The sequence below is a fragment of the Amblyomma americanum genome, chromosome 1, assembly GCF_052857255.1.
Source record: "Amblyomma americanum isolate KBUSLIRL-KWMA chromosome 1, ASM5285725v1, whole genome shotgun sequence".
NCBI classification, from domain to species: Eukaryota; Metazoa; Arthropoda; class Arachnida; order Ixodida; family Ixodidae; genus Amblyomma; species Amblyomma americanum.
Genome location: NC_135497.1, coordinates 253,166,624 through 253,181,769, shown reverse-complemented (window position 1 = coordinate 253,181,769; position 15,146 = coordinate 253,166,624). Strand labels below are relative to the sequence as shown.

The following is a 15,146-nucleotide window of genomic DNA, read 5'->3' as shown; positions in this document are numbered from 1 at the left end:
CGCGATCGCTGCAGTGAAACGATAATAGCATGTCTCGGAAAAAGCCCCGTTATTGCGCGAAAATTTGCCACGAGCGAGCTCGGATCGAAGTTTTATACTCCTTTTACAGCCCAAATATTGGCTCTAGAGATTAGAAAATTCACAGGGTGGTAGAGAAACAGCTGCAGATTTCGAAAATTACATTTTTGAAAAATCGATTTTTTCGCGATTTTTCCGCTTCTAAGAGCCGTCTCCCCCCTTAAAGGTGCTCTAAATAGAAATCTGAACTCAGTCTTTTTACCATGGGAACTCTACCTACACGTGCTGGGCATTCTTGGAAACTTCGAACTATTGTCCTGGCGGCCGATTGCCCCAATTAAATCTGATTAAAACATCCCGGCTCCCGCCTTTTTTTAAAACTAAACGCAGTAGGTAGGAGGAGTAAACCAACGCCTCAGCCAGTCCCGTGGTGGCTTGCCGCTCTGCCATCGGCGGAGTGATACGTAAAGCAATGAGTCCACATCTATTTTTCTTTCCTTGGGCCTGCTTTGCGGCTATATTGTCTGCGACTGAAGCTGTTTATTCACAGAAAACTAAGAAACTAAATGAAAAGGCACTCCACGCGTTGTTTGGCTCTGCCTGACTACCGCGTTGAGTTAAAGAAAAAACGCTGGAGCCGGGACGTTTAATCCTATTTAAGGGGGGATAAGGGTCTAGAACACTCTTTTTATTTCTTAACGTATCTTCCTGAAAATGCCCGGAACATGTAGATAAAGTTCCCGCAATAAAAAGACGGGTTCAGATTCCTGTCTAGTGCACCTTTAACTTCTGCCTCCAAAAGAAAGCAATATGCACATGGGCACAACAAGCCATATGATGAAACTAATAACCCTCGTGTAAAATGCTTGTGTTTACGATTTACACACCTGTATCATGCGGGTCAGTTCCAATGTTGGTTTGATTTGGTTTATAGGGATTTAACGTCCCAAAGTGACTCAGGCTATGAGGGACGCCGTAGTGAAGGGCTCCGGAAATTTCGACCACCTGGGGTTCCTATAATGTGCACTGACATCGAACAGTACACGGGCCTCTAGAATTTCGACTATCGAAATTCGACCGCCGCAGCTGGGATCGAACCCGCGTCTTTCGGGCCAGCAGCCGAGCGCCATAACCACTCAGCCACCGCGGCGGCTGGTGAGTTCCAATGTGTATTGAGTAAATGGTGACCAAACTCGAAGAAAAGTCGCCACTGCCACAAAGCGGTTTCCAATTTATTTTAAAATTAGTCATAATAACAGCTTTTCAGACTGTCACAATGTCATGGTCAGACGTAAACAAACCTTGGAAGATTTCCCTGTGCTCTGTGTCCTTGCGTTTCACTCATCTTTGCCTCTAAACATGCTTTGCAATCGCAGAGAACAAGAGCCCCACAAGCACTGCAACGATAGCAGTGGTGAACCTGACACAGGCAACCATTAATATGTGGTAGCTTCACCGGCAAAAAATGGACGCCCCTGAAGCAAAGTGTGTACACTTCCTATCATTGCATTGCCATTGCAGACTGGATTATGCCGAACTGCTGAAAAGCTTTTCCACGCAGTTTTCAATTAAAAACAACACTTATTTCTATATGCATACCTCCCAACCTGCTGAGATCAAAATTAGTAGATTTTTTATTCCTGCCAGCCGCGGAGGGGGGATGTAGCACAAAAACATCCAGAACTATAAGATCGCAAAAACTTCCGCCAATATCTTTTCTTGGGCTTTGATAGGGCCATGGCATCAAGAGCATGCGAGTTCTCACTTACACTGTGCACCGCACACAGACGTCCAACTAACCCTAAACACACACAAGCAGCACCAACAGCAAGCATGAAATGCAAGCAGCCACAGCTACTTTGGCTTGGCTTGATTTGGATTTGACTGCTTAGCCAATGATGCCAGTGCTGCACTTTATGGTGATGCTGGTGATTATGAGGTGGCTGCCGATACCGCGTTACCTGTTTCGCAAAAACAGTTCTTGCGCGGGCAGAAGACTTTTCGGGAGATAGAGGAACCTGGTCGTACAATCGGGCCGTTCACTAAAAAATCTGGAGTCTCCCAGGCGAATAAGGAGGGTTGGCAGCTATGATTATGTTACTTTCTTTGCAGGTGTCACTTCATGTTTTTAATAAATGCATATGCACATAGTGCAATCTGTCGGATTGCAACATGGCCCTCTCATGGTCAAAGTGCAAGGAGTAACATTTAGATCCTTATGGAAACATGCTGTGGATTCTGGGCAAGAGCTCTTTGGTCTTAATTATATCTTGAGTAGCCCGCTACGTACCTCCAACATTCCTGGCATGGGCAGATGCCCACATTCACAACCCTGGAGGATAGACTTTGGAATCATCTGAACAAACTTTACCATGAGCTAACGTTTTTTATAGCTACTAAAACCACTCTACCAAATGCAACAGCGGCAAACACGACCTGAATGCACACGATATTCTCCCTTTGCCACATTGACCAAGGACCTCATCGAAGTTCAGAGGGGACTTAAACCACTGATAAGACTGCAATGAATCCCCAATGTCCCACTGATAATTAATGGAATTAATTGGCACAAGGGCTTCTGAGGCCAAAGAGCACCACAAACTAAGACTGTATCACCTCAGGATAATAAATTTATAACCATTGATGGGTATTACTGCATCACACAATTATAAGTCTACGCATTTTTTTATTAAATTAGAAAATCGGCAGTGGGGGGGGGTCCACTTGCATGGCACCATTAAGGCGAGACAAACTAGACATCAAGGATGCTTCAGCATGGTTGCAATTTCATGTTTGCTCTACCATTGTACCCAGTAGCATTCGGCTATTCTGTGCACTTTTTCGTAAGAATTTTTCATTTGCATTCTCGCTTTTAACTACACACTTTTCATTCACGGGAATGTCTATAGTTGATGGAAGAGCAGATGCCGCTTACGCACAGTTTCTCTTTGTTTCTGTTCGACGCATTTGACTTGTCTGCCGGCCATGTTTTACCAGTTTTTAATGTAGTGCTCCATCTATCGTCACTTGCGCTCCAGGGCCAGTACTGCGCTCGTTCATGGCTGCATTCAAGACAGCTGTCATTCTTTACACTGAAGAAATTAACAACTGTGCGTCGGGTCGAAAGTTCTAAAGTTTCGGAGTGGGTGATGCAGGTGCAGCTGTTCCACACGGTGTAATGGAGCGGTTGTATGCGAACTGCCAACCTGCTGTGGTTGTACGCGAAGTGGGGGATTGAGCTGGAGGATGACGGCAGAACTAGTGAGGACGATAGCAAAAGTGTGCACAGTTAGTCCAGCGACTAACACACTTTCATTTTAGAATATGGCAACCAGCATGCCCTCCCTCCCCCTTTTTCCCCAAACATGCGATATGGGGGAGGTCGACCTACAATCGTGTAAATGAAATATATTGTCACAAATGACCTTCATTAAATAATAAAAGCAAGTGAAAATTGCCTGCAAAAACGAACCTCAAATTTGTGAACTGCAAGGACAGAATAAAATTCCGGGCTTGTGTCAAATGTACCCTGAACAGACAAATGTAAAAAAAAAATTGATCGAACAGTTCAGTTTCTGTCAATAGAATAATTGAATAAGGTGCAAGGAAAATTTTATGATGAAGAGGGATGCACTGCTTGCACACTTCTGGAAAACACTCCAGTCACTCTCATGTCGATTGCACTGAGAGCATGCCCAACAGTTATGCGCACATCGATCACAGACAGGGGAAGAGTATGACACGGGTGGATACGAGTGCATCTGGTATGTTTGGCATATCCTCAATCTCATCAAAGCTACACTGCATCAGCAAGACAGTCCTCTTAATGCACTGTCAGCCACAACCCACCCACCCGAATTGTGGCTCGACAAATTGTTTCTGAAATTTATGCTCATTCTCATGCACTTTTGCTTGAAAAAAAGATAACATCACTGCATTGTCAGGCACCAGGGTCTATTTCAAAATTGCTTGCCCAGCGCAAGAAAAAAAAGCCGCTTGTCCTGTCTACGTGTAGACCATAAACTCGAATCCACCGCCATAAATCCATGATATGGCGTTATCTCAAGCCGTCCACAATCCTAACCACTGATTCAGTTCATGGCGTGAATTTCTCTTCAGCAGTGAAAAGGCGCTGCACTTTCAAAATGAAAAGTGCCCTGGCAAGCTCCAATGGGGAATTCCCCGAATTAGTTCTCGCATCCCGAAACAGTAATGGAAGGAGACCTATATGGATATAACACTAGCAGCTTGAACTATCCCGGGTTACAGCAAAAGGCATATGTTGAAAGTGGATACCTTTTTCACAGATGCAATTTTCAGGTTCAGCTCATCTGTGGAAGGTGAAATTGGAGAATTGGCAGATGTAATTTCACTGGAGAGCGAACGAGCAATTGCCATGTGCTTAGCTTGCTTTTCATCGCCAAACTGGGCCAATTCAGAGTCAAATGTGAAGTCCAGCTTCATGTCTCCGCTGTCTTCTCCCTGCAAAAGGTTTTCACACACAGCAAATTAAAATCAATATATTAGTTAACTAATGCAGACTCTAAAAACTCTTTATATAAAAGCTGAGAAAGTTCCTTTGAGCAGTACAAAAATGACCCAAAGGATGTACAGTCGATCCTGGATATGTCAACTTGAAGGAGATTTGACAAGCTTACATGTAACCTAGAAGCATGAATATGGTGCACACTAGCTATCAGCATCCACTCCCACAGGAGCGCCCATGAAAAGATAAACACCCTGGGTTGTTATCTGTGCACAGCCCCTTGGCACGCTGCAGAGGTCTGCGTCGCGGACAATTCAAAACTAATGAACGCGCTAAGAAAAGGCAACGCTTAGAAAAAAAGTAAATTTTTAATGACAAAAGTAGGGTGGATTCAGATATCTCCTTGCACTTGTCGCCATCATTTAACTAACCAGTTCAATAACGTGAGAACAGGCGGAAATGGTGGAAACTACGTTTTTATAAGAAAGCGTTGCACGATGTTAGCCAAGCAAGCTCATCCCTCCTTCCTCCAGAGATTGCGACGAAGATAGCGCTTGGTTCTTAAGGCTGTAATGCAACATCCCTCATGGATGTCACCACGCCGGTCTGTTTTTGGCGTTTTCACATCATTTGTTTAAAAATTTTTTTTTTCACCAAGCTTTCAGATAAACTTTGGTGGAAAATACCTTCCACGAAGCCAGAATTGTATCGTATCAGCTATTTTTCTGATAATTTTATCAATATAAATGGTTAATTTTTACATAGGGGCAATGGGAGAATTGATAAATCTAAAAAAATTTGACCTTTACAAGCGATATACCATTATGTCTGGTATCATAAGTGGATTACACTGTATAAGAATTAGCACAACTTGAAATATGGGTGAAAGGCATTGACCTGTTCACTGAACAGCAGTCTCCAAATAGCTGCGCGACTAGAATAAAAGTTATCAATGATGAGTTGGTTTCCCAATACAAGTAAAACCTTGTCAATTCCGTCTGCCAAGGACTAGAGAAAATTTAGTTCTTCGAACTGCCTCAACAACCTGCCAAAATTTGTCCTGCATCACAGTGCGCAGAACTGCTCCAAAACAGTAGGGGCTTCTGTGGTCTCTTGTGATGCTATGTGATAGTGCTGATGCAACGTGGTAGCCTCCTCACAAGTGGCACCGTACATGTGAGGAGAATTCACCATGCAAACAGCTAATGCTATGCGCGTAGTGTCAGTGCATTGCAAGAACCACGCAGACAGTTGTGAGGGGAATATTTGAAGGCACGGTAAAAGTGAAATACTTTCTAAAAAGAAAAGACGTGCCAATCAGTATCCAAAACTGCGCCCCGCTGGACTCATCTGGCTGACATGTAGCAAAGTCCTCTTGTTGCCACAGGCTACAAAGCTCAGGAAATGAAACTACATGGTTTTGTAGGCAATGCTGACTTGATGAGAGATATTTTAATGATTACTTGCTGCACTGGCAGTGCCTTAACAGGGCCCTTCTCTGAAGCCCTACCAGAGTTGACCAGTTTGAAATAAAGAGGGGGCCGACCTCTCAGTTGACGCATCACAAACAAGATGTAACCAACCTTGGGCCCCACTCTTCCACACATTGGGGCCCGTTGGAGCAAGGCAAATAGGAAGGTGAAGGTTTCAATTAGGTGAAGCCACGATTCGAATTAGGTGGCCTTAATCTGCTTTCAAAATATACCGGTCAAACAAGATCTTTTCAAAACAATTCATATTAAAAAAATAGTGCAGTTTATACAAGTTTGCATAGTTGAGAGTCTACTGTATTAATGCACTTGTGCTGTAAATAAACACACATGAAAATTTTTGACCCCACATTTTCTTCATTAGTACCCATTACCACAGCTCAGAGCTCCAACTCCAGCCCCAGCCAGGTCACGTCATATGTTAACTGTGAGATTAATTTTAAGGAGCTCGAGTCGCAAAAAAGCCGGTGTTGACATTGTGGGCCGTTGGAACACAAAACACTAGAATCTCCAAATGAAAAAAATCTTGCGGAGTTAAGGGGGGGACGCGGGTCTTAGAATGACCAAAATTGGCCAAAAAGTCGGTTTTGAGAAAAATCCATTTTCGAAATGTTTGTACCTTCAAGCACCTGCCCTGAAAATATTAACGCTGAATTCGATAGGGAAATACGGTAAAATCGACTTTCAAAACATAACGGGAGCAACGAAGTGCCCCGAAACAGGCGAAATTTGTTCAAACTTCCCGCGCGTGCCGCGGGCGAGCCATCCGGCCGATCGGTGCCATCTTGGGCTCGTTTTGAAGCTTGTTTCTTTGTGCGCGTTTTGCGTCATCTCAAAATGGCGTCGGTCAAGGAGAACGACCGCCCTAGCCGGTTTTGTGAAGGCCCTTTCTGGGCCGCTAATTGGCTGGAGGGCGCGCGGGCGAGGCGAGCCTCCCGTCCGAGGCCTACCATTGGCTGACGGGACTGGCGCGCCATTTTTTTCTTTTTTTTTTTTTGCGCAGTGCTCGCTTAGCAAAGTTTCTCGTGGCCTTTTTTGCGGTTTCTTCTTTCTTACGTTGCCTACTTTGTCAGTACAAAGTAACTGATGCCGGGAGACGCACGTTTGAAGACGACGACGCGTACTGCGTACGGGAGGGTAAAGCGTCGCCCGCCCAACACGAAGCGCGGGTCGACGTCGGGACGTTCGACCGTGCCGGACGAGAGTTCGCAGCCACAGCGAGCGTCGCCTGCCTTATCGCCTGCTCGACGTTTGACTGTGCCGAATGAGGATTGTTCACAGCCACAACGAGCGTCGCCTGCCTCATCGCCTGTCCGACGTTCGATCATGCCGGGTGAGGATTGTTCGGAGCCTCAGCTAGCGTCGCCCTCCCCAACGCTTGGCCAACTTGCTCCAGAATCTGATCCCGGACCCAGCAGTTCTTGTAGACACGACACGAAGTATTACACGGCGGAGGAGATCGCCGCGCGTACGGAACACGCAGATATGATAAAGCGCGGCATGGATGCAAAGTCGGCAACACAGCGGAAATTCGATCTTCTTGAAGTGGACCTGGTGCACTCGGAGGCAGAATCGGGCACGAACTTTATCGTGGTGGACATGGCAGTGCTGAAGGACCTTTTTGCGGCGGTGAAGTGTGGCAAGTGCGGGCTGGCTATGCTCGATTTGAACAAGTCCGACAAGCAGTTTGGACTAGCAGTGAAACTGGAGGTGACGTGCTCGGTGTGCGACTATCGTGTGGCGCGTTTTTCGTCACCGAGAACTGAAGGACCTGCTAAGATCACACCTTTTGAGGTGAATATCAGGGCCTTGAAAAGCATCGAGAGCATCAGAAAAGGAGTCACAGCCCTCTCAGATTTTTGTGCTGGAATGAACCTTTCACACAGAGGTCTCCACCACAAAACTTTTCTAACTCATCTAAGAAAAGTGGTCGAGGTCTGTGAGGGCACTGCAGCAGCCTCTGAAGCTGCTAGTGTGAGTATTATCAAGGATGTTTACAAAGACCTTTCGCTGAAGCCAAGAAACATTGACGTTATCTTTGATGGCACGTGGATGACCAGAGGGCGGTCATCACATATTGGAGTGGGCTGCATCATTGAAATGTACACCGGTTTGGTGATTGACCACGTCGTTCTATCTAACTTCTGTCTCGGTTGCGCCATCGGTCCCAAACCTTCCGATGAAGGATATGAAGACTGGGTCTCGGAGCACGAGTGCCAAAAGAACATTGACTGCAATGCAGGGCGAATGGAAGTGGAGGCAGCCCTTATGATGCTTAAGCGCTCACTCTCCAAACATGGGCTGCGCTACACAACAGTGCTTTGTGACGGAGACAGCTGCACATTCCATGCCTTGAAGGAAGAAAACGTGTATGGGTTTGTCCCCATTGAAAAAAGGACTGCCTTAACCATGTGCACAAGCGCATGGGCACTGCACTACGAAGCTTAGTCGACAGGAAAAAGGCACAGGGCGAAGCACTCGGGGGCAGAGGGAAGCTGACCCAAGAAAAAATTTAAAAAATCACGAACTACTATGGGTACGCCCTTCGTAGCCATACGCATGATGTGCCAGAAATGAAGAAGGCAGTCCAAGCCACGCTTCGACACGTCCTCGATAGACAGTACCCCCGACCATAGCTTGTGTCCAGATGGCCGAAGCTCATGGTGCAAATACAATCGTGGTATTGCTAATGGTGAAGAGGCTCCTGCTCACAAAGACGTTTTGCCAGACTCTGTTCGCATAGCACTGGAGCCAGTGTTTGCTCGACTTAGCGATGATGCCTTGCTGGAGAGGTGTGCCGATGGCAAGACACAAGGATCCAAAAATAATCATGCATCTTTACTCAGCGTGACTAGAGCAGTTGCTGAAGCTGTTGCAGTATTTAATCAAGGCAGGAGGAAAACCAATGAGAGCGTGGCTTTGGGCCTCGGCTACACTCCAGGCTGCAACCTCCTTCGGCGCAGCCTTGAAAATGACCAAGGAAGGCTGAACAAGTCAACGACAGCTTTTTTAAGCAATAATGCAGACAAAAAAAGGCTCTCTAGGAAGCACAAAGGAAACAGGTATCCAAACTATAGCCCCGGACAGGTGTAGACTACCAACAAGAAACACTCCAGAATACAGCTCGGAACAGGTGCAAATCACCGTCATGGACGAGAACTGTTCAGTTACCAAGCTTTTGCAGCCCTCATGCTATAACTGGCAAGACAGTAATAAAGTATTGCCACTGTCTTGGTTATATTTCAAGTCCACAAATTTTGCTGAATTCCTACTAGCATATGCTATCCAGACATCAGTTTGTCTGTGATATCTTCGGTCTTAGTTGACATATTTAGAATCCGAAGAATGTTTTGGAAATGGGAAGAACGTGTCATTTTTGGTGGGAAATATCACAGTGAAGCTACCGACCATTCATCTTATAACATATGGTCAAACTTCAAATGCATTTTTCTCAGTTTCATACTTTTGGTCGATCTCCTCAGCCTTACGCAGGATTTTGATAACTTCATTTTGTCTCACAAGAATAACTTTGGTACCATTTTATTCGGAGAGAAATAAGGTACCCGATGACATTCTTACTTTTTTTGTTTAGACCACGCATAAATGGCAGTTTACGATTATTTTAACGAGTTGGAGTGTCAAATACTGCGACCTTTTACTCTTGACATAATATATCAGGATGACATGCCTTTAGAGAAAAACGAAGAATGTCATCAGGTATGGGAACTCTCTGGCTATTAATTCATGTAATTAAAAGCAACAAAATTCAATGGGAAAGTTCATTAATACTCCATAAGAAATTACCTAATTACACTGTAGACTTTGTATGGTAACTTTTGATCTAAGACCACCAGCTCAATTATGATTACATTTTTGGAATCGGAAGAGAAAAACGCATCTGTGTGCAAAATTTCATAAGATTCTAGCCATAAATAAAAAAATTAGTTTTAAGACCCTCGTCCCCCCTTAAGAGGAATCGAATCAAGGTCTTTCAGAATTCGAAGCAAGCACACGCAGAACATGCTATGAAGGCTTTTTGTCTTTATTGCCAGTTCACATGCTACGAAGGCTCATTGGTTCGAACTGAATAAATAGTGGACCTAGTGAATGCGTTGCGGTCTGACTTCATGATGACTCTTTGTGTATTGATGTACACATGAGTATGCGATACACTATAAAGCATTTCAATTGACTGCCATTGATGGATGGATGAATAAGGCTGAACCCTTTAAACCGGGAGGTGGCTCAAGCCACCTAGCCCATGAGCTCTGGAGAACAGCGCCACCTAATTTGTAGAGGTGAAAGTAAATGCAAACAGCTTGCGCTGAGGTACGATAGGTGGTGCTATGACAGTGTTCAGTTTGCGTTTATGGAGTTCTACATTCCAAAGCGGCCCAGGCTGTGAGCGACGCCATAGTGGAGGGCTTCGATAAGTTCGGCGGCCTGGGGTTATTTAACGTGCACTGACATCGCACAGGGGTTGTGAATTTGAATTTAGAGGATCGGCAGACGAAACCTTTGAAGTCATCAACTGGTCCGAACGCGAAGCCCGGTGATAACACGGCTGATGCCCCCTGCGGGCGGCAGTGTGGGTGCAACCCTTTGCGACCTCTTCGGGCTTCTGATGAGCAGGCAGCGGTGACTGGACCTGGGTGCGTCATTTTTTGGTGCTGGTGTCAACCATTAATGTCATGGAACTCGTACCACCCGAGCACCTGTGATGTACGAGTCTGTGTTTTGTGGTAAAACAAATGAGACTCCTATGGAAACGCAGACCTCCATTACTGCCTCTCTTTTTTTCTTATCTTTCAATACAAACTTCCTCCCTTCCCTCACGGTAGCCTGCTGGTGATCTCTTCGAGTGGCGGGTGGACTGTATTGAGAGGCCTCCTAGAGACCCCAAGCGATTTGTCCAATGGGCACGGCGTTGCGTCCAACGGGCAATGGCATTATGTGGACTCCTTTGCAGTGCTGCAACACGCTGTTGTGCTCCACTCTTAAGGGGAGACACGGGGGTTTGCGGCCGAGAAATGACAAAAAAAAATCGACTTCTCAAATGATTTTTTTTCCGAATCTAGACGTTCTCAAGAACCCATACATAAAATATTACAACTCTCTATGAAGTATTTATCGATTTATTGCTCTTCAATGTCATCTGTGTGGAAGTTTTTCTCGCGAGAACAACTCAAAACACGGTCAAATTCCAACGCGTACCACGCAAGAACCGTGCCGCGGAGCACAACCATTTTGGTCTCCCAGCTATCCGTTTTCGGTAGAAAACAGTCTGTGCATCTGGCAACAGCGGCGCAAGAAGCCAGTAAAAAATAAAGAATACTCGTACCGCATTGGTGCTTTTGTGTCCTGAATCGCGCCTCCCAATTGGATGTTGAGAAATCGTCAGCTAAAAAGATACAAGAAAACGGCATCGCGTTCGCCATTTTGGATAGAGCTTTTTCGGACGCGCTACGATGGCTGGTGGTAAAAGGAAGCTCCGTACTGCCCATGCATTTGGAAAAAAGAAAAAACGACCGCAATCACGGCCGCCACGGTCGCAGTCACGCGAAACGTCGCCGGATGCACCAGCATCGGAGACCACCGACACTACGAGCCCTGCCGCGGCGTCGTTGGAAGATGCTGCGACAACCGAAGGAGCCAGGAGAGCAGTCTGTGTAGACACACCGTTTCTGACCGACGCCGATAAAACGGAGCTAGAGCGTCACGCGACGGAGGCACGGCATGAACTTTCGTCAGTTTCAGGCACTCGGCGAAAGCGATCTCTATTGGGAGCAACAATCGACGATGCGCCCGCGTCGGGAACACCGTTCACGGTGCTAGCCTTAACCTCCATGAATGAGCTGCTCGAGTGTGTGAAGTGCAAAGTGTGCGGCGGTTCCGTGAACATTTCAAAAGGAGAGCTGGAATTAGGGATTGCTGTGAAGCTCTCGCTCAATTGTGAAGTCTGCGGGCAGGTAAAAACTACTTGGAGCTCGCCTAGAGTAGGCACGAACGCGACCTGCAAGCGCTTCGAAGTCAACGTTCTCGCCGCGCGTGCAGCTGCAAGCACCGGAAACGGGCAGACCGCATGAAACAACATTTTCGCCGCACTCAACATTTTCCGGCGGGCTATGCACTGCAAAACATACCAAGGTTACTTGAAGGACAAGCTGAACCCTGCTGCTAAACGCTGCCGCGCAAGTGATGAGGGACTGTGCTGGTGCGGTGAAGCTTGCCTACCAGAACCTGAACTTCGATCACCCAGCAAACATAGCTGTGTCGTTCGATGGAACGTGGCTCACACGGGGCCATTCATCGCATGTGTGCGCTGGAACAGTAATAGAACACTTCACGGGCTATGTTCTAGATTTTGTTGTTTTGTCAAATCTCTGCCTGGGATGCCATTGTGGTCCGAAGGAGGACGATCCCGAATTTGAAGCATGGCAAGCGGAACACAAATGCCAGAAGAACACGTCGAGCAAGCCAGGTGAAATGGAAGTTGAAGCAGCCAGGATTCTTTTCAGCCACTCACTTGAAAAGTATGGGCTGCGCTATGTCACCATGCTCGGTGATGGCGACAGCCGTGCCTTCAACAATCTACAAGAGGCAAAGGTATACGGATATGTGCAGGTACAGAAAGAAGACTGCACCAACCACGTCAGCAAGAGAATGGGGACAGCACTACGTAACCTAGTGCATAAAAAAAAAAAGAAAACGGACCAAGCCTCAGCGGCAAAGGAAAGCTGACTGGCGAGCTCATTACAAAGCTCACCATGTATTATGGATGGGCTTTGAAAACACACCAGGGTGATATCGAGAAGATGCACAAAGCTGTGCTTGCCACTTACCACCATGTTACATCAACGGATGCTGAGCCAAACCATGGTCTCTGCCCTCAAGGCCAGGAATCCTGGTGCAAGTACAACCAGGCTTTGGCAAAGAATGAGCCACCCCCAAATCATCGCTATAACTTGCCAAAGTATGTCGCAGATGCTCTGCAACCTGTTTTTGTCCGCCTCTCCGATAGGAAGCTGCTTGAGCGCTGCCAACGAGGGAAAACGCAGAACTCAAATGAGAGTCTTCACTCTGTAATTTGGTCCCTGGTGCCCAAGACCAAACACGCCTTTGTTTGCAGTGTAGTCAGCTGTTGCCGAAGCAGTAACAAGATTCAATGCCGGCAAGGAGTATGCCACCAAAGCTATTTTGCAGCAGCTTAGCGTAAATCATGGCACTACAGCTATTGAAAGGTCAGCTGAGAAGGATCGGCGCCGGCTTGCAACATCCGATGCAAAGCATCTACAAGCAGAAAGGTTCCGCAGCGCTATGAAAAAGAGCACAACTGAAAGACTCTGGCTACATGCCTGGTGCATTCTAGGGATGAACCCTTGCAGATTCATGGCTGTTATTGGCCATAATAAAGTGTTACTGGGCTCTCAAACTTTTCTTGATTTCTCAAAACGGATTTTTTCGCTACACTGACAGCCCTTGCCCTTGATATCTTGAGATCTACTGGTCCAATTCGCATGATTTTTGTTGCATTTGAAAGCTTATAAGATGCTTTGTGCAACCATACTAAAACAAATACATATTTCTATGCATAAATATAAATTACAATCAATTTATCTGGTTCTAGAAAATTGCATTTTCAGACTGGAAATTTCTAAACTTTTTTGATGATTCACCTAAAATTATGCCTGTGCTATGGTTGCATTCCCTGGTCCTTCTAGAGCATGCACATGTAACATACAGGCCAATATTTCCACTGCAAGTTGCCATAATTTTGGGCAATGTGGCCCAACATGACACTTGAAATATCTTGACATCTATATAAGCTATGTAAAATCTAATTGCATATTTGTTATCAGCAGAGGAAACTACATCAGGAAGTTAATGATTAAAACTGCTATGCATCAAACTGGAGCCTCAATGATGATTATCGCTTAACACTGATTATATAGTAGCCTCCATTACATTCTTGTAGCACAAGAACTACTACCAATTAGACACCTCACAAACCAATTTCCTTCACTTAGCTGCACATAAATCAAAAGGCAAAACCAGCCCATTCGGTCCTGACAGCTGGAGGCCTCAGCCGAGAAGACCGAAGGCCTGCACTCAAGTATATCTCGGAAGAAGCCATGGTGGAAACATCTACCACTACAAGGGTAAATCAGACATCTTCCTAACGCTAGTTCAATCTGTCGTGACAGATGACATCATCATAATCTTGGCCAAGCAATACACAGACATTATACGAGATTATTTTTAACTGATTACATCTTCGGACACATGCATACAATGAGCGGGAAGCGTCACTGCTGGATTGTGTGACCTGGTCTGCTGACCAATGCAGCAGGCGCCCGGTAGCATATGCAGTCTCGGGGTCAACAAATTACGCGATTTAAATTACTGCAAATTGGCGCCAAACATACTTCAATTTTGATTCAAATTGAAGTATGTTGAACTAGGGATAAATCAATTTTGAAGTATATCGATCACATCAAAAAAAAAAAGGAACAACGAACAGCATCGTATTAGTGCAAATTCCAAACTTAGGCCGATGTCTAAGCTTCAGCCCCTCTTCTGCCTCCTGTTTGTGTGCAGCACAAGTCCCCTTTCAGTTGGTTCTTGGTCTTAAATTTCGTTTTATTTACGTACGTTCTTCCTTCTTTTTTTTCACCTTGCTCTTATCCTCCCACTATACAAGCATGAATTTTGCCCTTTGTCTAAGTTCACAGTGGTTTTCACTGCCAACCCATTATACCCAACCTCCCAATCTTCAAATTTTTCCTGGATACAAGTTTCTTCCCCCCTCCCCTACCTCTTCATAATCCTTGAACTTCAAAGGGACACTAAGATAACTCCATCTAATTGCAGTGGAACCCCAATTATACGTCCCCTTTCATGCCACTACCCGCATTTCATGACGAACTGGCGTGGGCCTGGCGAATTTCCCATGGAAATAAGGCATTAAAAACAGCTGATTATACAATGGAAAACTATCCATAGCCTGCTTAGTACAACAACCGGCAGGAACAGTCTGGAATGAGAGAGGCTGCCAGAGCAATTGCCAGACGTTATCAACCCAAGGTGTTCAAAATCTGACTAAGACTAAGGAATGTGCCCGCAACGACGCAAACCAGCACACGACTATATTT

The 15,146-nt window shown here is 45.7% G+C and overlaps 1 protein-coding gene and 1 pseudogene across 10 annotated transcripts in view; one reads left to right on the top strand and one right to left on the bottom strand.

The window, feature by feature from the left end:
• LOC144114939 (uncharacterized) overlaps window positions 1-15,146 on the bottom strand; it is a 145,920-nt gene that overhangs the window by 43,595 nt on the left and 87,179 nt on the right. For all 10 annotated transcript variants that reach the window (XM_077648972.1, XM_077648976.1, XM_077648970.1 and 7 more), the window contains one exon: window positions 4,315-4,500. In XM_077648972.1, the coding sequence (XP_077505098.1) occupies window positions 4,315-4,500 (186 nt within the window). The remainder of the gene's footprint in view (window positions 1-4,314; window positions 4,501-15,146) is intronic.
• On the top strand, window positions 12,178-13,560 carry LOC144114942 (uncharacterized; annotated as a pseudogene).